This window comes from Arvicanthis niloticus, chromosome 5 (genome assembly GCF_011762505.2).
Source record: "Arvicanthis niloticus isolate mArvNil1 chromosome 5, mArvNil1.pat.X, whole genome shotgun sequence".
In the NCBI taxonomy this organism is placed as follows: domain Eukaryota; kingdom Metazoa; phylum Chordata; class Mammalia; order Rodentia; family Muridae; genus Arvicanthis; species Arvicanthis niloticus.
The window spans coordinates 55,154,567-55,177,118 of record NC_047662.1 but is presented as its reverse complement, the minus strand read 5'-3'; the positions used below and the strand labels follow the sequence as shown (position 1 = coordinate 55,177,118).

Genomic DNA, 22,552 nt, shown 5'->3' with positions numbered 1-22,552 from the left:
CAGTTGCTTTGCATAAAAGATCTCAGTTAATGGCCCTGAAACCCTAGGAGGCAGCTGTTATGTAAAGTCTCCTGGGGTGAGTAGGGAGCATCAATTAATACAAATGCCTTGAGTGTAAACATCAGTTATCTTCTTACATCAACCCATTAGAGACACAAATTGAAAACTGAGCAGTGTTTGTGGTCCAGCATAAGAAATGAGACCCAGATTTTTTCCACCCAAATCTACTTCCATTTTCATCTGCTTCCTTGCTCAGAGAGACATCTTTGCATCTTACAAGGATTAATGAGACTAGTCTGTACTTTGAACTCAGACAGAAATGTGGATTAAATATTCCCTAGTAACATAATAAAGGATACAGAGAATCATATACTAAGCACATGGCAAGGCCAAACTGTCCTGAAGTCTGAAGAGGAGATGAAAAAGGACAGCACATAGTGGCTTTCTATTTTAACCTGCTTATAGTTTTTTCAACACTGTGGCAGGAAAATAGAGGAGCTGCCAGGCTAATCACTTGCTACACAAAGCTGTTAGTCACAGGGGACCAAGATGGTCCTCTTCTGAACTATGGGCTAAGGGCACAGTCTCAACATCCAGACCTCATCCTGAGTTCTGCACATGGAAGGCTGGTCTGTCCTGCCAGGGCTTCATACTTGGTCACTTTACCATCCTATTAGTCAAATAGGAAAGTAGAAAATAGTTTCTGCTCCTAGCATTTGTCTCTAAGGTGAGAGCCAGGTTCTCAAATTGTCTGCCCAATGGCAAACCAGCCTATATCACATGCAGAGAACATGGGTTCTCTGGAATTGACAAGCCTGAAAGCCAAGCCAGTTCCTTATCTGTACCACCTAGTGAGTGTAGAGAGGAAAGTCTAGAGACTCTTGAAGTGAGTGACCTTAACTCAGTCAGAGGTTTTCTGACAGGGCCTTACCCATGCAGTCCATAACCCTTCCATGGAAACCTACTTCCCTGGAAACGATAAAAATCTAGGAGGAGAACAGCTAGTTCCCTGGAGCCCCAGATGCTGTTTGACTCCATAGGTGCTAACTTGCTCAGAGGTGGCCCCGTACAACAGGAAGACGTGAAGGTCCAGATCAGATCTGCATCTTGCCACATAACATCTTTGCGGCATGGGAAGGCATTGAACTCCAAGAGCCATGCTTTCTTGTCAGTAAACTAGGAAATGCCAGGACCACCAAGATCACCAATAAAAATGCATTGGAGTGTAGTAACTGCTTGGCAAATAGTCTCTCTCTCTCTCTCTCTCTCTCTCTCTCTCTCTCTGTCCACGCCCAATGTGTGCATTTGTTGGGCTTTGTTATTTAAAACAAAAACTAAGGGCAATTATCATTCTCTTTGGTTTGCAAACTGAATACAAATTAATAGCGTGCAGTGCAGTCTCCATTGAAGCCACCCTCAGAGGCTGCGCCATATCATGCCATATATTTTACTGACAGTTGTTTTCGTCCCTTCTCTTTTCTCCTAAGGAAGTCCAGATGGGCCCAAGTACGTTCTCATACCCCGAAAGATCTACTCCAAGGGTTGAAATCAGGCCTGCTTCCCATCCAGATGATCTACTCATAACAAAAGCTGCCTCCTGGCCATTGCCCACAGCTGAATCCTGTTACTCTGTAGCTAGCCTTTCATTTGTTTTTGATTGTCCTACAGTGTTTGCATACCTTATATATTAGTAGGGTTTTTTTAGCTCACAGACAGGGGTTAAGCACCCCAAAATCAACTTTCCCTCAATATCCTTTCTCCTTTGAGCTTGTCTTCCTTCCTGATTCACTGTTACAAACCATCTCTCTTTCATATGATCTCATTTAAATATAAAACAGTTTTTCTTTCAACTTAACCTCAGAGCACTGCTGTTTGCCTATAGAAAAGAGGGAGGAGAAAACAGGGATTGTTTGATTATTCCCCCACTCCACATCCTGATATAGGATATCCCACGACTTTATTAAATGGACGAGGTGCATATCTATTCTTGTCCCATAAGAGCTGACCTGGAAGAGTCTCTAACTCTTTTTTTGCAACTTTTTTTTTGTTGTTGTTTAAATCAAATTGTTTCAGAAGAGAATGTGCTAGAGTCAGATATGGTTAAATCCTGGTTTGGTCTTAGTTGTGACACACATTAAGTTGGAACTTGAGAGTTAACGCTCTGAACCTATTAATCTTTCCTTCTTCATCAAAACTGAGTATAACGGACTCAGGCTTACCTGGATCTTAAGGCTAGGGGCAAATATGTGAAACTGGGCAGCTGAAGATGAGAGACCTGGGCACCTGTTCCTTCTGGGGATTTCAGGTCACCCAGGACTGATGTATGGTAGATTCAAGGGCCTACCGTAGTGCTGACAGAGAGGAGGGCTGGGATCACTTCTGTACATCTATCACGTCTGTACTGTCCCTGGGCACTCAAGGAATAGGGCATTTCGTACTGTCTTCTCTACCTGCCATTTCCTCCTGGCTTCATGCTAGCCCACCAGCACCGCCATTCCTTAGTCTCTTTTTAAAGAAGTACATGAGCCTCGCTCTGGAATCCCAGCTGTGCTTGGCAAATGCTTTTCTTTATAAAACCTTTGCAGTCACAAAGGGAGCTACCACATCTACCTAGCTTTTAGTTCTCTTTGCCTTGCCATTGACCTTGCCCTTTTTATGTTAAGCCAAAACTGGAGGAAATGTTCTACAGAGCAGATTTCTTCATGTCTAGATTTACATGGATGTCCTGAACATCTCTCAACCATACCTGAAACAGTGAGTTGTTTGGGAGGATATGTCCAAAAGACAATGGCTAGTGCCTGTGCACAGAGATGGTGACTTTTTAATATTTTCATGTATTTGGGAAAGCACTATAATATACTTACATCAGTTTCCCCTTTCTTCCTCCAGTAACTCCCACATACCTTTCCTGGCCCTTTTTCAGACTCATGGCCTCGTTTTTCATTAATTGTTGTTTATCTAATTATTTGCTTTTTAACTATTTTTCCATATATCTATCCATCTGTCTGTGTTGGTCTGCCTGTCTGTCATCTATCATCTGTCTATTGCCTGGTACTGGAAACCTAGCCAACTAACCAGTGGTAGTGAAGTCATGGATCTTGGAGGAGAACCTACAGCCACCACTTTACTAAACCAGCATAATTTCTAACTACATTCTAATTGTTTGTCTTTATACCCGCAGGTAAGTATAGCCCTCAACTCTCATTAAGGAAATTGCTCTATGTAAGTGTAAGAGGCTATTATTGAATTTGCTTAAAATATTTAAAGAATTTAATCCCATAACTTGGAAGGCAGAGAGGCAGGTTGATTTTCCTGAGCTCAAGATCAGTCTGACCTATAGAGTGAGTTCTAGGCTAGCCAAGGCTACTTTGTGAGACCCTGTCTCTCACATATATATGTATGTGTGTATATATATATATTTATATACAAATATATAATAAATTATATATAAATATAATTGCCTTGATACAAATCGACCAAGGTTTTCTTTACAGAATATGCTATTAATGGAGTGAAGTCTCCCTATCCTTACTGCTGTGAGGAATCATCAGGTAATGTCAAAGCCAGCCTGTGGTTCTGTTCTCTCTCCCATTTAAACCACTGCTGCCACTGAACTTCACTTGAGAATTTTTCTCTATGTAATGCCAGGCCTTAGCTTTTTAAATTAAACTCTCACATGAATTCCAGGTCATAAATAGGAGATATACTTTGAACAGCATGTAAGTGATGCAATACAGCCTGCAGTTCCCTAGTCACTAAATGAAACAGGTACCCTGCACTAAAGGATGCTACACTTCATCCTTGAACATTTGTAAGAGCAGTCCTGTATTTCAGATGAAGATCCTAAGAACAAAATCTTAAAACAAATTAAGTGGATGGTTACACCCAGGAGATTGTGTCTAAAGTCAGACACTAGAATCAGAAAAATGTAAGTACAAGGGAAACCCAGCATCACAATTTGAAAGTATTCACAGTTTGGCAGTCACAAGTAAGGAGATGTATGTCAGAAACATGCTGTAATAACGGACTATGCATGTGGCTAGGGAATAGGCATGTAATCTCCCTCTGTTGCCATCTTCTCATCAGTCCCAGCTGGGAGGCTGCCCCAGGCATGCTTTCTCTCTAACCCACAGTCTGCACTAGACAGCTATTTCTCCTGATTGTCAACTTACAATAAAAGGAGCATCAGTCTCTTGATCTGTAAACCCCCTGGCAATCAGTACCTTTAGTCTTATGCTCACTACTGGGGGATTTCACAAGGAGGAGGCTGTGCACCTTGATATTGAAACTGCAGAACTAAGACTCCATCTGGCAAAGACACAGCAGCCTAACTCTTCTTCATTAGTTCTCTCTACTCTTCTGCTCTATCCTACATGACTGTCCTTTCTAAATCTACAGAAGAGATCCATAACTGTCTACTCACACAGTTTGTTTGGTTAATGGAAAAGATACAGGACAGAATTTGTTTCTTTAGAGTCACAGCTCAGAGGTTTCAAAGCTGAAAACCAGTTTCATCTCATGGGAGCCAGATAGGCATTTGTATACAAGAGGAGAGTTGGGTAAACATTTGGATGGCTTCAAAGTTGGCTGTTCATTGTATCTTGTAATGCAGCTCTGGGTGTGTGAAGTGCAAGTGATGGAGAAACACATGGATTCAATTTCTCCTGTGATTACATGTGGGTCTTGAAATGATAGAGAATGAGGAGTTGAGCGCTTGAGGATTCCAGCTTCACAAGCAGCTTTACTGGCAACATTGGCCTGCCCCCACCATCCCAAATTCAAAGGCGGTTTGCTTGGATGACAGATCTTTTCAGCACGTTCTTGCATGTTCAAACTGCTGGGCCTACGAGATCACTTCAGACATGCTTCAAATATATGTTCAGAGTAAAATAGAGATTGGGTACCTAGGAAGGGCAATCTCTTCATTGGAGGAGGATTGTCCTTTTAAGCCTTCCACACAAAGAATTTGGCAAACCTGAGCTTTATGAACCAGGTTTCATAAGGCTACTGGACAGTGTTTTCTGCACCCTATCCTGGTGGTCTACAATTTATTAAGAGTCTTGTGTAATCTAGACAATTATAGTACCTTAGTAGTTGGACAAACTTTATCATCTACAATTGCTCTTAATTTCAATGGCATTGCCATGTTATAAAAATAAGAGCCATGTCCTGAACTTGTATAACAATTTAATTTACACTGTGGTTTAATACACTATTTTATAAGGTATTTGTAGATTTGTGCAATTATACACTCAGTATGGTATAACAACCTACAAAATAAGAAATACAGAGTTAAGGCAAGATGCAGGCAAGAACATTCCATGATTTATGACAGAGGAAGTCAGTGTTCAAAGATGGTACACCAGAGGTGATAATATTGAGCTGAGTCTTTTTTTTAAAGAATTCTTTATTTTATGTATATGAGTACACTGTAGCTGTCTTCAGTCACACCGGAAGAGGGCGTTGAATTGTGAGCCACAATGCAGTTGTGAGCCACAATGCAGTTGCTGTGAATTGAACTCAAGACCTCTGGAAGAGCAGTCGGTGCTCTTAATTGCTGAGCCAGCCCGAGTCTTTATTTCTAATTATCTGTATGTGAATTTTGGTATGAGCACCAGAGTACAGGTACAGGTCAAGTACAGAAGAGGGTGTCAGATTCTCCTAGCTGGACTTACAGGTGATTTTGAGCCACTCCACCTGTGTCCTAGGAACTAAACTGGGGTCCTACAAAAGGGAAGGAATTGTTCTTAATCTCTGAGCCATCTCCAAAGTTCTTGAGCCAATTCTTAGGGAGATATATAGCTTTTTTGGCTGAGGGGAAATTATGAAGAGTCAGAGATGAGAAAGAAGATTGCTCACTTTGGGAAACTTCAAGTTATTCAACAAATTTAGGGCTTGGTCTATGAGAGGCTTAAAACTGACAGGGATGAGAATCAGGAAAGAATAATATTGTGATTAAGTCAGACAAATAAGGAAAAGCCAAATCAGAAAGTCTTATCATCTGTCAGGGATCGATATTAAGTAATAATACAGTTGGGTTTTTGTTTTAGAAAGGTCATTTGCTGGACAGACAGACTTTGGGTTGAATAGGGGTAGATAGGATGACAGAGAGGAGAAAAATAACCGAGGAAGGGAAATCAGTTTAATCACTGATGAAATAGAACAAGCAAGACACAGGAGATGACGCTAAAGCAGCAGCAGTGGGGAACAGACTGTGCTTGTGGACAGAAGAACAGAATGACCTGTTGTGGGCAGATGAAAAGTAAATACGTTAAGACTGGAATCTAGAGAAATACCAAGAATAAGAAGAGACCTAAAGGGTAGCAGATTCTCTTTTGGATAAATCATCTGGACATGCAAGTCACATAATTAGTGAGAGACTCGGGAGCAGGGTCTGAGTTTGAGATAAACATGTGGCACTCTACAGCACACACACTGTCCCCGCACTCACTGGAGTAGATGAGCCCAGGGAGAAGGAGGTAATAAAAGGTGTAGGGGATTTCCTCAGGAGACAGACTAATAATGGCCCTGATGCCATGTGAGAACTCTAAGATTTCTGTATCTCAAGAAGGAGTAGAATTAAACCACCTGCTGTTTAGCAGTCAGTGTATCACAGCGTCTTTGTGGTTCTGGTTGATGATTATTCGCATTTATGGATCAAGAAACTAAGCCTCAGAAAAACACAGAATCACATGGTGAACCAATGGCCTAGTCAGAACTGTCTAGAATAGTTTATCTGCTTCCTAAGCCCATGCTCACATTGCTCTATCGTGTTCACTGCCTTGAAGATAGAAACTACTTTTATCTTAACTGGTTCCTGGGAGAGACAGGCACATAAGTAGCTCATTACAGTGTTCAGCCAAGCAAGGCAAACTAAGAGGTGAACACCAAGAGCCTCCCTCTATTCATAAACATTTCTCTAGGCTCTTATTCTCATTCTCTCTCTCTCTCTCTCTCTCTCTCTCTCTCTCTCTCTCTCTCCCTCCCTCCCTCCCTCCCTCCCTCCCTCCTCCCCCCTTCTCTGTCTGTGTGTGTGTTTGTGTGTGTGCTAAGTAGTCATCAGGGAGTTGGCAGAAATAGATGTATAAATGTTTTTTCCTCGGGTAAGACGATATCACAGTCCATGGAAATACCCAGTCCCACACAGGTCTGTTGCTGCTCTCCAAAAATCCCAACCTGGCAGCAAACAGTCCAACCAAAGCCTTCTGTTCCCTCCCAGGACTGCTGGCGCCTGGAGCCTGCCTCCTGTCCTGCCAGGGGCTTAGGCCAGACCAGCCTCAGGGTGATGGGCTGGGAAAGAACAGAGGGAGCTGCAGTAGTTCCCTCCTCCCAGCCAGTCACCTCTCCCCCAAAGAGTTGTGAGCAAGCATCTGGGCTTTGTCATTCAGGAAACCCAGCCAATAGGCGCATAGCCTTAGATGAAACTGGGCCTGTGACATCCTTGCTTACAGTTAGCTTGAGCAAACATGACTAGAGGCAGGAACACTTGGAATGTGACTTCTGACCCCAGCCTGTTATTTCTGATTCTTGTAGGAGTCTGCACATGTGCCTTGGGCATCTCAGGTTGTAATTACGTTCAGTATGTTTGATTTGATATACACACGGGGAAACTTGAGGCTATATAAACATGTATACTCACAAGTGCTCTCCATGCCCAGCCCATCCTGAACCTATAGCTCCCACTAAACTGTAAGTTTCTTGAGAACAGAGACTTGGATACCACATAACTTTGAAGCCCATTTCTCCCCATCTTTTCCTGTTTTAAACTGCAGTCTGAACTCAGTATGTATCTGAAGTCTTACCCAGCTAATGTCTGAGATTATAGATTGTAGCTATTAAATACAGCCTATAAAGTTAACAGTTTTTTTTTAAAAAAGAACTTCCAATAGTCTTAGCAGCAAATTAGTTGGGTGACAGAATAAGTAGGTACTTGGAGACACCCCAAGACACAAACTGACACAGTCCCATAAACTCCAGGCCATGTGAGGGCACAGCCTATTGAAATATCTCACTGGAGTGTTCTGCTTCACCAGCTGGGATGCAGTGACTCAACTTTGTGGAATCTTAGAAAACCTCAAAGAGAAAAGTGTCTCTGCTCTAGTCATCTTATAACAAGGGGAATGGTCTTGAGATAGGGAAATAGGGAGTCTCTAACAAGCATACTGGAGTGACTTCTCTTGTAGTTGTTTGACCTGCTCAGCTTAGATTTCATTTATGAGCTTAGCTATAGAGATGGAATCATGCCTCTCTCAGACTATCCTAAATGTTGTGTGAAATGTAGTATGCATAAATCAAAGGTTTAGTTGGAATTTTGTAATTTAATATAGAGCACACATGATCAAAGCATCTGTCAAATGTCTAAGTTCAATGGTAACACTGATACTAAGATTAATACCCTTGTGCCTATACTAGGTTGTGCAAGAAAATATTGCCAGTCTTCTAAATAAATAAATACCACCCCAAAGCTAGCTATATCATTAAATAAATATCAACTGATGACCTATTGGATTTTGCTGTTGTGCTGTAGCTCTCTGAGTTCATTTGATCTTGGTTTTGAACACATGCCCTAACAGCAAACCTTCCTGGTCTAGCCTTTGAAAATATGCTGTTTTTGCACTCATCTCTTTTTCAGCATTGTTATTAATAATACTGACTAAAAGAGCACATTTGCGGTGGTCTTTCAGGTTGTTTCCTGCTGTTCCATCATACAGGCATCAGTTCAAGGAAAACTAACATTGCTTTGGGTTTTAACAAAGATGTGTCTATGTAACAAAATTTAATGTTTACAAGTATCCTCCATTCTTCTAGAAATTAACCTTAGCCCTTCCACTTTGAAATCAAGGAGACCAGGCATCAGAAAGTCTAATTTGAGGAAGAGAATTTGGCTAGAGTGTTGCAGAATAAGGAATAGAATCACGATCAGTCTTTGTCATGACTTTTGCTCTCTCTTCTATTTACAACCATATCAAGGAAATTTTATCAAAAGTCTTTTGGAAATTAAGATTCTCTAACTTGACCCAAGCATGTGGTCCATGCTGTAATGCCAGTATTTGGGAGGCTAAATTAGGAGTATCCTGACATTTACAATAGTCTACTCACTGGCTGTAAGACTGGGCTATCTTATGTTCCAGGCTAGCTTAATCTAAATAGTAATGAGTGTGTTAAATATATATATTTGTATTTTAAATACATAGACACACTCACATATGCACATATCCTAACATACTAGTTTTCAAGGCAAATGGGTATTGTATACTTTGTGTATCTGTTGGCTTGGATGGCCCTCATTTTCTACCCTTATGTGAAGGGTATATGTATATGAAGAATCCAAAGAGACAATGGTGAAGTTGGAACAAGAGCTTAATGTGTCAAAAGCAAGTATAAAACTTATAGAGCAGTGGTTTTCAACCTGTGTCTTACAACAACCCCTTTGGCAAATCTCTACCTCCAAAAATGTGTACATTATGATTCATAAGAGGAGCAAAATTAAGGTTGTAAAGTAGTAACAAAAATAATTTTATGACTAGGGCTTATCACAACATGAGGAACTATATTAAAGGGTAATAGCATTAGGAATATTGAGGACCACAGCTATAGAGGTTTGGGGGTGACTACTTTGTGGTTGTTTTATAATGTTGAACACATGTTATTTAACATTTTCTTCCTCAGTTTACCCATATGCATAATAGGGATAATGGTTGATTCTTCCTCAGAGAACTGTATCATTTATACCAGAGTAAGGCCTGTACCAAGTCCCCAGGCAGAGTTGCTGTGTTGTAGACAGCAGTACCATTAGGACTGGGAGTTAGTGTTCTATATGGACAACTGTCATTAGTGTGAGCAATAATCTCCCTCCTCACAGAGCAACCCCTAAGCCAAGAGAGTAATCAGGATGGAAGGAACTTTCAGGAAAATATTTTCAAATATTTATGTGTACTGTGAAGGATTAAGGGACACATAAATACACTAGTGTACACCCTCCTCCCTCAAAACAAACTGTAGCTCTTTTCCCTGAGAACACAGGCTTGCAAGTGATGGGAAGTACACTTTGTTTCCTTTCTTGACTGGGAATGTCTGATGAGAAGCATGTGTCATGCCCAAGGAGAGATCACAAACACAATCAGCCCAAACCATTTCCCAAGACCAAACTGAACCAAATAAAGCCTCCACTGGACATTTGTGAGTAGCAGAGCCAGTCTCTCAGTGAAGTCCTGCCACAGTAGCATAATACCATCTTTAGCTTGTGGGGCTAAGGTGGGAGGTAGGGAATGATGCATGTGCCATCTGGTACTTAAGTCAGATTGACACAGGTTAGGGTCATCTAAGATGAGAGCTTATTGGAGAAAGTAGGATGACTACACAGGGTTGTCCTGTAGGAAAGTTTATAGGGCATTTTCTTGATTGATGGTTGATGTGGGAGGGCCCAGATCACCATGGGTTGTGCCATCCTTAGGTATGTAGTCCTGGATGGTCTAAAAAAGCAGTATGAGCAAGCCATAAGAGAGCAAGACAGTAAGTAGTGATCCTCTATGGCCTCTGCTTCAGCACCAGCCTCTCGGGTTCCTGTCCTTACTTTCCTTTATGGTGGGCTTTGATTGAGACCTTTAAGCTGAAGTAAACCCTTTCTTTTCCAAGTTGTTTTTGGTTAGGCGTTTTATCACAGAAGAAAGAAGGAAAAAAAAAAAAAACCCTCTCTAAGGCAATGCATACATATCTTTCCTAAGCCACCTGTGGGAAAATGAAGTGTATGTCCAAGGGTTTGAGGTCCACACTGACTTAGCTCAAATCCTACCTCAGGCATTTACTAGCTACTTGACCATGCACAAGCTTTAGAACCTCTCTGCTCTATTGCATCAGACGGAGTTCAGAGTTCTCAAAAAGAGACAATTTGGCCTCGGTGAGTGGTGGCTAACCATTCTAAACGTTGGACCCTTGGCATCTACGACTAAAGACTTTCTTACTTATTCTCCAAACAAATTTTCTCAGTCTGTTCAGACCATGAGTATGAATGATCATTATGGAATGAAACTTCCCTGGGAAAAGACGGAGAAGCAAAACTGAGTGTTGGCTAATGTGTGCTCACTGTGGCTGGAGTATTTCCCATCTCAGAGATAGCACATAGACACACCCACCTGAGTGTTCCCATCTCAGAGATAGCACACAGACACACCCACCTGAGTATTCCCATCTCAGAGATAGCACACAGACACGCCCACCTGAGTGAATACCAGGTGGCTTGTCTCTTGATTCACATGGAGCCTTCTCTGAGAGCTTTTCCTGACCCTAGACTAGGTTAAGTCCCTCACTTTGGCACTCTTGGAATTCCTTTCAGCTTTCTTCATTCCTTCATCGCTTTGCAATCACACACTTGCCTGAGAATTTGATTATTGCTTGTTTTAAGATAAACAACTCTTCCAATGGAGCATTGTACAGACTGGAGATTTTATGACCCAGGAATATTAGCTCTAGAAACATTTAATTCTTCTCCTTACCTGAGTGAGCAGAGACGTTGGCTTTCTCCTACTTGAAATGTCATAATTCATGAAAATGTGGATTCTGCTCTTTAAAAAACAAACAAACAGACAAAAAGCCATTTTTCTTCAGTACCTGTTCCACATCTGGGCCTCAATAGAACTCAGGAAACATCTGGAGAAATAATGTGAGTGATTATAACCATGTAAATTTAACTCCCCCCACTTTTTTTTATAAACTTATCTCTTCCACACTAAAATTACCTCTTTTTTTTTTTTCATAGTGGTCCCCTTACTTGTCTGAATTCAAAGTTTATAGTATTATATAGTTTCTTAGCCTTTCTTCTCTTTGACTTTCTTTGCTTCCTTTACATTTGGAGGTCAGAAGACTTACTGATTTGAAGAATGAGCAGTCAAGTGAGAAGTGAGCCAGAATAGTTTGCATTGGGGTGATTATAGGTCTCTCTCCCTGCTAAGGATAGAAGGTGAAGTTAATGAGGCCAGAAATTACTACTGCTCGGTTTTCTTGTCTATCTCAAAAGCTTAGCTTAGTTCCAAGCTGAATAACTACTTGTTGGATAAATAAATGAGTAAACCCCCTTCTTGGAGACCTGGTAGAGTACCTGACCCCCTTCTCTTTGCTCTCAGGAATGCTGTCGTAGCCATGCACTGGCCTTCAGCAGCCATTTTTGTTAGGTAGAAGAAAGATACGTGCCATTGTAGGTGCTCCTCCTGCCCTGGCTCCTCATGTACACACTTCCATTTCACTAAAGGACCATAAGAGCCCGCTACAAAAGCACTGCAGAATCTTGAACTTGAAAGCACCTCTCACCCATGGGGCTTTGTTTGTGGTAGCCTGTTTCCCATCATCTAGTGAACTCCTGATACTCTTTTCAAGCTAAACTTTCTCTAAGAAATCCATTGCTCCACCTCTCCACAGTGAAAAGCGAAATATGACAAATGAAGGGGAAAGTTTATTGCCATGAAAAAAAAAATCCTGTTGTAATCAGCAAGTCTTCAACCTAACCGAAGCTTTCCTTGAGTAGTTGCAGCACAGTTCATAATGCCAAAGGGTCAAACACCTTGGCCTTTTCCTTACTGGCTGGACATTAACTTTTTAAAAACCAGAATGTGATCTTTTAAATTGATTGCCTAGAGCTAGCTTGATCTCAAAGAATCATGTTGTCAAGGATGAAGAGTTAGCCTTTTACATTTCATAAAACTCAGGCTGACAAGGATAAAAATTTTCATCTTGTGTTATGTTTTGACTATATTATTTGGTGGAAGCAGTACATCTTAGATTTTGGCTTCTTAGTTATGGGTAGCTGACCTTATTGAGTATATCTAAACTGTCTGCTTGTATAGATGTTGGAAGAGTGAGCATGGAGAGCAGTAATTCCTGCCACAGAGATGAAGCTAGCATGGAAGAGCTGGGTCAGCTCCTATTGAAAATGACCACTTTTTTCTTGACATCTGGATGAACTGATCAACAAGGGGTCCACACATAGAGCCATGCTCTTCCTTAGGAGACGGTGACTTCCCCACCACAAAAAAATACTTCATATGAAGCAGAATTCTCTGGTGGTAACAACATCAGTGGTAGGAGAATAAAAGTCTCTCTCTCTCTCCTTGGGGGCCAATTTTTTCACATACATTGTCTTTTTTGTTTGTTTGTTTGTTTCAGATCAGCAAAGATCCAGTCTTTGTACCAGGTGTCTGGGGACCTTATTTCTCAGCCATGGTCCCTGGCTTCTGGTTGAATGAAGGTGGTCAGAGTGTGACTGGAAAATTGGTAAGTTGACATTTTCTTCATAGGGTTGTGAATGTTGCCATATCATCTTAGTACATCACCCATTCACTCAGTTGCTGGACTATTGGCAACTCAGAAGTCAAGTCATCCCAGAGCCTAATCCTTAGTACCTTGGGTGTGCAATGTGTGTGAGGCAAATGGAGGGGTGTGGCTCGGGCTGCAGGAGGAAACTGCTTTTCTCACCTGATCATTCCCTCTTCTCCTTTTTGAAATGGCAGTATTATCAGCTGCCACTTATTCCATGGTTCTTAGGGACGATTCAGCAAACGTATCCAGAAAAATTTCTGGGCACTCATATGCTTCATGGACTGTCTCCTCTAGCCCACACATATACCTGTCACTTCAAAGGACTGTCCCAACACACAAGTTCCCAGTGACTCATATAGTTCCATTCCTCTATCCCTTTGTGCATGATTTTCTTCCACCCTCCTTTAGAATTACTATCTTGATTATTTACTTGTTATTTACGATGTAGCTCTAGCTAATTTAGTCTAAGTTTAAGGAAAGCCTCTCCGAAGACATTACATGTGAGTTAAGATGAAAATCACCTGGAGTATGATGAAGTAGATGTGTCTGTATGTGCTTATGTGTATGTGTGAGAGCAAGATGCAGAGTATTCCAGCCATTGTGATAGTTATTATAACAAGCTTTCTAGTCTGTTGTTCTAAAACACTATCAGTTCCTTAAAGCAAGAGGGATACAATGAGTCTGTCTATATGTAGCCTGGTTGTTCATCCATAGTTGGTGCTTAATAGAAATGTGTTGAGTTGTTGCAATTGTTTAAGAGGGAAGACAGAAGATCCACAAAAGAAGGATGAGTCTTGTTAATAGGCACTCTGGTAGGCTAAGAAAGTCTTAGTAGAGAGAATTTATTTGTGTTGAGCCAAAGGAGACAAGTGGGGAGCCAGGGAGGGAGTTCACAGGAGAAGATGTGAAAGTGAAACATGAATGCAGATTTGAGGATAAGTGCCATTAAACCCAAATTCTGTGTGGCATGAATGGTTCTTTAAAAAAAAAAAAAAAAAAAAAAAAAAAAAAAAAAAAAAAAAAGGCTTACAATGAAAGCTATCATCCTTTCTGTTGCGATTTTTAAACACTGTGATCAAAACCAATTATTAATTCCTACTTCCACTTCTACTTCCAGGTAACAGTGTGTGGGTAAAGGAAGTCAGGCAGGAACTCAAGGCAGGAAGCCAAGGTCAGGAACTGAAGCAAAGACCATAGAGGAGTCGTGCTTTTTGGCCTGCACCATCTGTATTTTCAGATACTATTCTTAGCTTTCTTAGACAGCCCAGCCCTACCTGCATAAGGAGGCTGATGCCCACAGTGGGCTGGCCCCTCCCACACTAGCCATCAATCAATCAAGACAGTCTCACAGACATGGCCACAGGTGAATCCAATCAAGGCAAGTATTCAAATAATACTAGGTTTTATCAAGCTGACAATAAAAACTAGCACAATCCATTTTTTCTCAACTTGATAAACATTATCACTGTTAAAAAATAATCTTTCTTTTCTTATCCTCAAGATCTCAAGTTAATATCATAATTTAAAAAAAAAAACCAGTCCAACTTAAAAGTGTTGTAGTCTGTGGAGCTGAAGAGATTGTTCAGTGGTTAAGAGCACTGGATCTCTTCTGGGTCTGCAACTCCTTGCAGTTTGATTTGATGAAGAATTAGACCCACTTTACCACAGTGGATGCAAAGACTTACGGCAATACGAAGTACTAAGAATAAGTTACAGTTGAGTGCTCCACCCTAAACAAAGGGTTTTAGATCCTGTTTTGGGCACAGAGAACATTGAGAAAAAGACAAAGTGGGAAGAATGTAAGTCAGAATATAGGAAGAAGGGCTGTCGAAGGTTTCCTTCTGGGCTATCAACAATCATAAACTCTCAACAACTGTGGTTGTCTGCACACAGATGGGCCCATCAGCAGCCAGCCATAGATGGAGGAAGTGCCCTGCCCCTCACTGCTGAACTGTCTATTACAAGATAATTGAGAGAGAGAGAGAGAGAGAGAGAGAGAGAGAGAGAGAGAGAGAGAGAGAGAGCTATTGCCTTTAGTTATGTATCTACTAGTGATGTCATCAAGCTCCAAGGAATAGTTCCAACCCAGTGGTGACACAGATGACCCTTGGTCAACTAAGTAAAAAGGTTGAGAGGAGTCAGAGGGACATAAGAGAGGAACCAGATACTTTATATACATACATGAAATTATTGACAATTAAAGCTAATTAATTAACAGTTAGGCTCATTACCTGCTGATTTTATGCATTTAATTTCACTAATATTTGTTTCTTATTTGAAAGGCACACACTAATTTCCCAGGTGTGACTGAGTTTAGTTGAACCACCAAGTAAGTACCCAGGAAGCTTTGGTCTGAGCTTGCCTATTCATTACAATAGCTGCACAGGAACTTGTTCTTTGCATAGGCTTTTTGCACAACATATCACTCCAAACAGTCAATGGGGCTGTCCATTTACCCTCTAACTGCTTTTCTCTGTCTTAATTGGAGTTGAATTGTATTGGTGGAACAGAGCAGTTGTTGAGCTGCCCTGAAATGGCATTGGCTTTCTGAAACAGTTGGACCAAGAGGAGGATCATTCATTCACTCACGTGAAGGGACTGCAAGGCCCTGTCACACTAGGCCAGGCAAGAATGAGGTCACCCCAGTAGTCTATCATCAAATAAGAAAGCTGGGCACAGACCTAATAACTATAATTTATGATAGCACATTAAATCATTGGTAATATACCTGGAGCCTCCTGGAAAGATGAGACCTCAGATTTACTAAGGACCTGTTATATGCCAATGTGCTTGGCCCATTAAGATGTGATTAAGTTCATTAAGATTTGACATTTTCTCGGGTCTTCACAGTATATGTATACCTTTCTTGTTATTTCAGTTTTACTATTAAAGAACAGTGAGACAACTTGACCAAACACCAACAGTTACATTTAAGTGGAAAGTCACAAATCTGAGCTAATTTGCTGCCAGATTTTGCCACAACTGACCCTCACTCTTGATGAGTTCATTTCTGAATATAGTCTTCTCTTGTAGAGTCCTTTGAGAAACAATTACTGTCAGTTATGGTAGCATCCTATCCAAGTAGCTTGAAGCAAATACAGTTGGCAGGTTTTGCAAACTGTGAGTTATGTGCTGGCACACACACACACACACACACACACACCTTTAAATCTATGATAGATGCAGGCATGTCCACAGCATTTCACATGGTGCAGTGTGATGACTTTTACAGACCAACTCTATAAAAACAATGATCTTAGCTCCTCCTGCACAGTCACCTAATTGGCTCCTCAACGCTCCATCTTTCCTTTCTCATCCCTCATTCACACCACAGGTAAAGTAGTTTTTCCACCACCGGTCCAACCAGTGAGTTTGAATTAAGGCTAAACTCTTTAGGATGAGTTTATTGCATGCTTCTATATTCATGGTATTGATCTTCCTGGGAAATAACAGTGACTCAAACAGCTATTTCTGCCCAATATGAACCTTTCTCAAGGTTCATAACACAAGGAGATAGATAATGCAAACAAATAAACACATTTCATTTTATGTTATAGTTTTTTTTTTGTTGTTGTTAGTAGAAGTTACACTGTGAGTTCAGGTGAGCAGTTTACAATTTTATTTCATTTTACTTTCATTATATTGGTGTGTGTGTGTGTGTGTGTGTGTGTGTGTGTGTGTGTGTGTGCCCAGGCATATGTGTGCTCAGATACGCACATGCACATGGAGATTGGTCATGTGTGCCAAAGTGCACATGTTGAAATCAAAGGGGAAATTCTGGAGGTTCTCTCCTTCCACCATGTGGGTTTCAAGGATTTAATTCGGGTTGTCAAACTTGTCAACAAGTGTCTTTACATGATGAGCTATCTCACCAGCCCAGAGTTTTTACAGTTTTAAATAAGGTGATCAAGTGATATTTGAACAAAGAATGAGAAAGGAAAGGCAGTTAGTTATTTGGAGTCCCGGTGAAGAATATACAAGGCCAAGGGAGCCATATGTGCACTGAGAGTGTTGCTTGCTTAGCTTAGTATAGAAACAGCAAGAGGGGCACGTGAGTGGAGAAGTAGGAAGTTGTATCTTTGGCCACTGCAAGGATTCTTACTATTATCCAAAGTGAAATAGAGAGCCCATTGAGAAGAGCAGGCTGTGAAATGCTGTGACTGATTGTAAGGGTCATTCTGGCCTGCTCTGTTTTACATTGATGATAGGACAGGGAGGATGGAGGCACTGGCCAGAGAGCTACTGCAGGCCGTCCGCTGAGATGACAGAGCTGGCAGTGAGCACTCGTCAGATTTAGGCTGTGTTCTCATAAACTCAGAAGAAGTGCTTGATGGATTAGATGTGAAATAGACCTAAAGAGTACAGGTCAAGGTTTAGAACAGTAGTGCTGTCATTGGAGAAAATGGATTAGGTGTAGGGTGGTGAACAGAAGAGGTCAGGACTCACTGCCCGTCTGACTGCAGTAGCTGTGACCCTTTCAGAGCTGAAACTTTTTGTGTTTCTGTCACTAAGGAGCTACTATGATTTGTCATTTTTAAAACCAAAAAATTAGGATTAATTCATGACTTCTAATTTTTCCTTTCTCACTCTATCTAACCCATCAGTAAATCATAAGGGGTTCTATCTCTCCTGTTGCCAATGCCCTTTTGCCTCTGCTCTGGTCTATGGGACATAGACCAGTTGTATAAAAAGTATGGTTTGCTTTTCTGTCTATTCTGTCAGTCCAAATAGATTGAGCCAGAAAAGAAAGTCCCCTCAGCAATTAATATTCAAAACACTAAACATAGAACAGAACAAAATATTAAAAGCTGCAAGGGAAAAAGACCAATAAGGGCAGACTTGTTAGAATATTGCCTGACTTGTCCTGGTTTCACTTGGAGGGTTTAGATCCCTCATGGAATTGGGAAGGCTGGTGTGGTTTTCCCCTTTCTTTTGATTTTCTGGTCTGGGATTATTTATTACTTGTGTTTTTTTGAGTTTGCTTACTTGTTTTTACCTCCTTAGGTTGAAGTTTTTATTCTAGCTTCTTCTGTAGAGCCGAATTGGTAGATAGATACTGTTTTATTTTATCATAAAATATCTTATTTTCTAAATAAATTGCAATCAATAGTTTTGCTGATATACTAGTCTGCATTGTCATCTATAGTCTCTTATAGTTTGTTGAACATCTGTCCAGGCCCCGCTGTCTTTTAGAATCTCCATGGAAATATCAAGTGTTATTCTAATAGGTCTGTCTGCCTTTATATGTTTCTTAGTCTTTTCCCCTTGAAGCTTTAATATTCTTTCTTTGTTCTGTATGTTTACTGTTTTGATTATTACTTGCTGAAGGGACATTCTTTTCTTGTCCATTCTATTTGGTGTTTACCAGGCATCTCCTGTTTTAGGTTATAGAAATTTTTTTTCTATGCTTTTACTGAAAATATTTATTTGCGTTTGACCTGGCTTTCTTCTCCTTCCTCTATTCCTATTATTCTTCGATTTGGTCTTTTCATCATGTTCCATATTTCCTGGGTGTTTTTTGTTCCAGGGGTTTGTTGGTTTCTTTGGTTTTGTTGTTGTTGTTGTTGTTGTTGTTGTTGTTTTGTTTTTGTTTTTGTTTTGTTTTGTTTTTTAACATTTTCATTTCCAGTTTTACCTCAGTTTGGAATTTCTTTTCCGATTCTGTAAAAGTGGAAACTTTTGTCTTGAACTCATTTTTTTATTTTTTTCCCCACTGTCTGTCTTTGTTTCCACAGATTTCATTAGTGGACTTATTTATATCCTCTTTAAGGTCCTTGAACATATTACAATAGCTATTTTGAAGTTCCTGTTCCTTCAGCCATATTTTATTTCTCAGGGCCTACATATTAGGGTTGCCGGGCTTTAGTTGTGACATATTGTCTTGGTTGTCCACAACTCTGTTTTTATGCTAATAACTAGGTATATAGATTTGAGATGATTATAATTCTAGTCATTGATGTCTATCTAGTTGGATAGGTTTTATTCTTTGGTTTCAGTTGCCCTGCTGGATCTCAAGAGAGTATGCTAGATATAGGTTACCTAGTAGAGGGCCCCTGCTTCAGAGTTCCTGACAGAGATCACTACCTAGGGTCCAAGTAAGGAGTTCCTAGGTAGGGATCTGACAGGAAGGAATAGGGTTGTGATATAGGGGGAGGGGAGGCTACTGAGTGAGAGGGCCTATGTGAGGGAGGAAAGCATGGGTCTATCATGAATATCTGTGGAGTCACCAGGAATTGGAGGAAGAGAGGGAAGACAGCCCATTACAGGTGTTCTGCTACAGGACTGGAAATGAGACTGAGGAATTGGAAATGGAAGACAAAAAGATTGCCTACCTGATTTCCAGGTCATTGGGAATCCAGGGACAGAGTGCCTTTGGGTGTTGAGACCTGCCAGAGACAAAGGAATGGGACAAAGGAGGAAGGCTAAGAAGAAGGTCTTTGTAGAACCCTAGCAATAAGGGCAGAGTGAAAGCAGAGGCCACAGCAGTGGTCTTCAACATACTGGGATAAGATTGGGAAATTGGAGTTGGAACATGGGAAGGAGAGTGAAGATGACCTGCTTGATTCCCTGGCCAGCATGGCCAGCAGGTTTCCCAAGAGTGAGAGCCTATAATGACTATATCTCTCTATAGAGATAATTTTACTGAAAAAGAAATTTCATCTATCTTGGATGTACTGAAGCCCTGTGTTTATTCACTATGCCAGGCATGCTCAGTTAACATAGATAGAATCTGTAGAAACTATAAGCACTATAGACTATATTTGAATTTTGACATAATGCCTCTCTTTATAAAAAATTACTTTTATTTCTTTGTATTCTGCTTTTAAAATGACAAACAACACAAAATAACCATATATCAGATGTTAGGTTCACAAATAAATGAACCAATTAACAGCTAAAAATACATAAAGCTCCAGCTTGCTGATAAAAGAATTTCTTTTGAATTAAATCAGAATTTATTCACTTATAAGTGAAAATTGTTCTATGTAAATCTAATATGAAATTTGTGGAAAAAAAAACAGAGCATGGTTAGCATTATCTTTCAGTGATGTTTATACTTTTCCAAGGACTCTTCTGTGGAATCCACAGTTCCTCTCAGCAGCAGGTGTTCATTCATTCCCTCTCTTTAGAATTGCATGAATGAATGAACTATTTATATCATTCCCCCTCCCATTCCCCCTCCACCCCAAGTCTTCCCCTTCCTGCCTCCCAACGAAATTAGTGATTTATTCATTTATTCTTTTATAACTATTATTGTCACACACACACACATACATACATACACACACACACACACACTATTCAACTCAATTAGCAATTAGTATTGCTTGAATATACATGTGTTTAGGTCTGATCAATTATAATTAGCTAACCCATCACTGGAGAAAATTGATTTTCCCTCTGTCATTGTCTTCTGCCCCCTGTGTTCATATTTTCATGAGAGTTTTGGGTCGGGGTAAAGCCAAGGTTGCTTTTGTTTTTGTTTTCCTCTTCTGGATAAAAAGACAAGAGAAGTAAAAAAGCTAAAGCAAATTTGAAAAAGAAAAATATTTCTGGCTTGGTCATACATGTTTATAATCACAGTGCTTGAGAAGGGAGAGCAGGAAGTTCATGAGATTAAGTCCGGCATGGATTACATAATGAGACTCTAGTTCAAAAAATATAAACAAAAACAAAGGCTTGGTAGGTAGCTCAGTGCAGGGAAAAGGCCTTGGGTTCATTCTTCAGTACCACAAAGTGTATTGGAAATGTAAAAACTAATGATGTAGATTAATACTACAAATTACAAGAGAACAGTTGTGAAAATGATAAACCAACCTCTGAGTCTAATGATGACTTTACTTTTCCCACAAGAAAATGACATAGATAGCCTGAGAAGTAATAGTAAGAACTGGGTTTAGTAGGAATGAAATAAGACAATTTTATCTTGACTAAATGAACCGAGACCCAAAGATGCCAGGTCTCCATTTTCAGTGTGTTGTCCTTGCCTGTGAATTCTTTGTTAACAATGCTGATGTTTCAAGGAATGCCTTCCCTTTGTGATTGTGCCAGTTAGCCTATTTGTCATGTTAGTAGGGTAAATGTTTTCTAGAGAGAATAAGAAATGGGGACTTTTTTTTTTCTTCAGGAGCAGGCTTTAAGACAATCTGGAAGTCCGGTCTTAGCATTCCGTGCCTTTCATGGTTCCTCTCTGCCATATCAAATGTCAAAACTCAAATGCCTCCTGGGCCAGAAGGTAGTATCAATGATTAGGCTTATCTTAGAGACAAAGGAATAGTTCTGATTTCACAGGGACATTTGTTTGCCCCAACTATACTCTGAAATCCATTTTAGACTCACCCCCTTGGCAAAGGTGGGCACAGGGAAGAGAGTCTTGATATAAGTTATGAGATCTATGGTTATATGAATTGATAGGTTCTGATGTCTGCTATTGGTATTGGAGGAAGAAGGGTGGCAGAGCTAAGTGTGGAGTTGTTATTCCTATGAATTCGCTGACTCTCACCAGGGGGCAGAGGGAGGATTCTAGTGTTTCACATGTCATTTCTAAGCCAAATGTGGACTTTAAGGGAATACTCCCATTTAAAAATATTTTTTCAAAGCATAATACATACCAAGTAAAGTCTGTCTATGAGACCAGATGCCACCATGTGCTGGCCAGTTATGATCTGTGCATTACACTGTATATAACACAGCCATTTCCCCAGACTCTAAATATATAAGGGACTAACACCAGAGTATCTAATGTAAGATGACTTTTCTGTCTTAACTACATCTGGAAACCAACTGGAAGAAGACCTCAGTCTATTTGTCCACTCTATCCTTGGCTTCCTCCCCATCCCAACAGGCCATAGCATTCTAACATTCATCAGCTATTTCATTTAGAGCAGAAACCTAAGGAGATGGCAGCAGAAATAAGACCCAGGGATAAACTGTGGGGGGGCAACTGCTTGTCAAACATGCTCTATGTGTGCTATCTGTATCTATGTGTGCTAAGTGCATAGAGAATATAGCGTACATTGTAAAGCTGACCCCGTGAACAAACTCTTCTGGGCTGTTGGAGTGAGTGCTCAGTAAACTGACGCATAGGTTACCTTTTTTCTATTTTGTTTCCAAATATGTTCCTCGGTGAAATGTTTTCAAGGCTGTTGTCCTTCCCTGCCATCCTTATTAATCCAAATTTAGGCCATTTCCCACTAATTTAACATATACTTACCCAGTAGCCAAGTGTGCCTAGAACAAACAG

At 40.5% G+C, this 22,552-nt stretch overlaps 1 protein-coding gene across 16 annotated transcripts in view; it reads left to right on the top strand.

Moving 5' to 3' along the window:
- Positions 1-22,552, top strand: part of Fggy (FGGY carbohydrate kinase domain containing) — a 363,434-nt gene that overhangs the window by 222,873 nt on the left and 118,009 nt on the right. For all 16 annotated transcript variants that reach the window (XR_013110578.1, XM_034503690.2, XM_034503689.2 and 13 more), the window contains one exon: positions 13,156-13,263. Coding sequence is in view for 15 of the 16 variants with exons in the window: in XM_034503690.2 (XP_034359581.1) it covers positions 13,156-13,263 (108 nt within the window). In the remaining variant the exon portion in view is untranslated. The remainder of the gene's footprint in view (positions 1-13,155; positions 13,264-22,552) is intronic.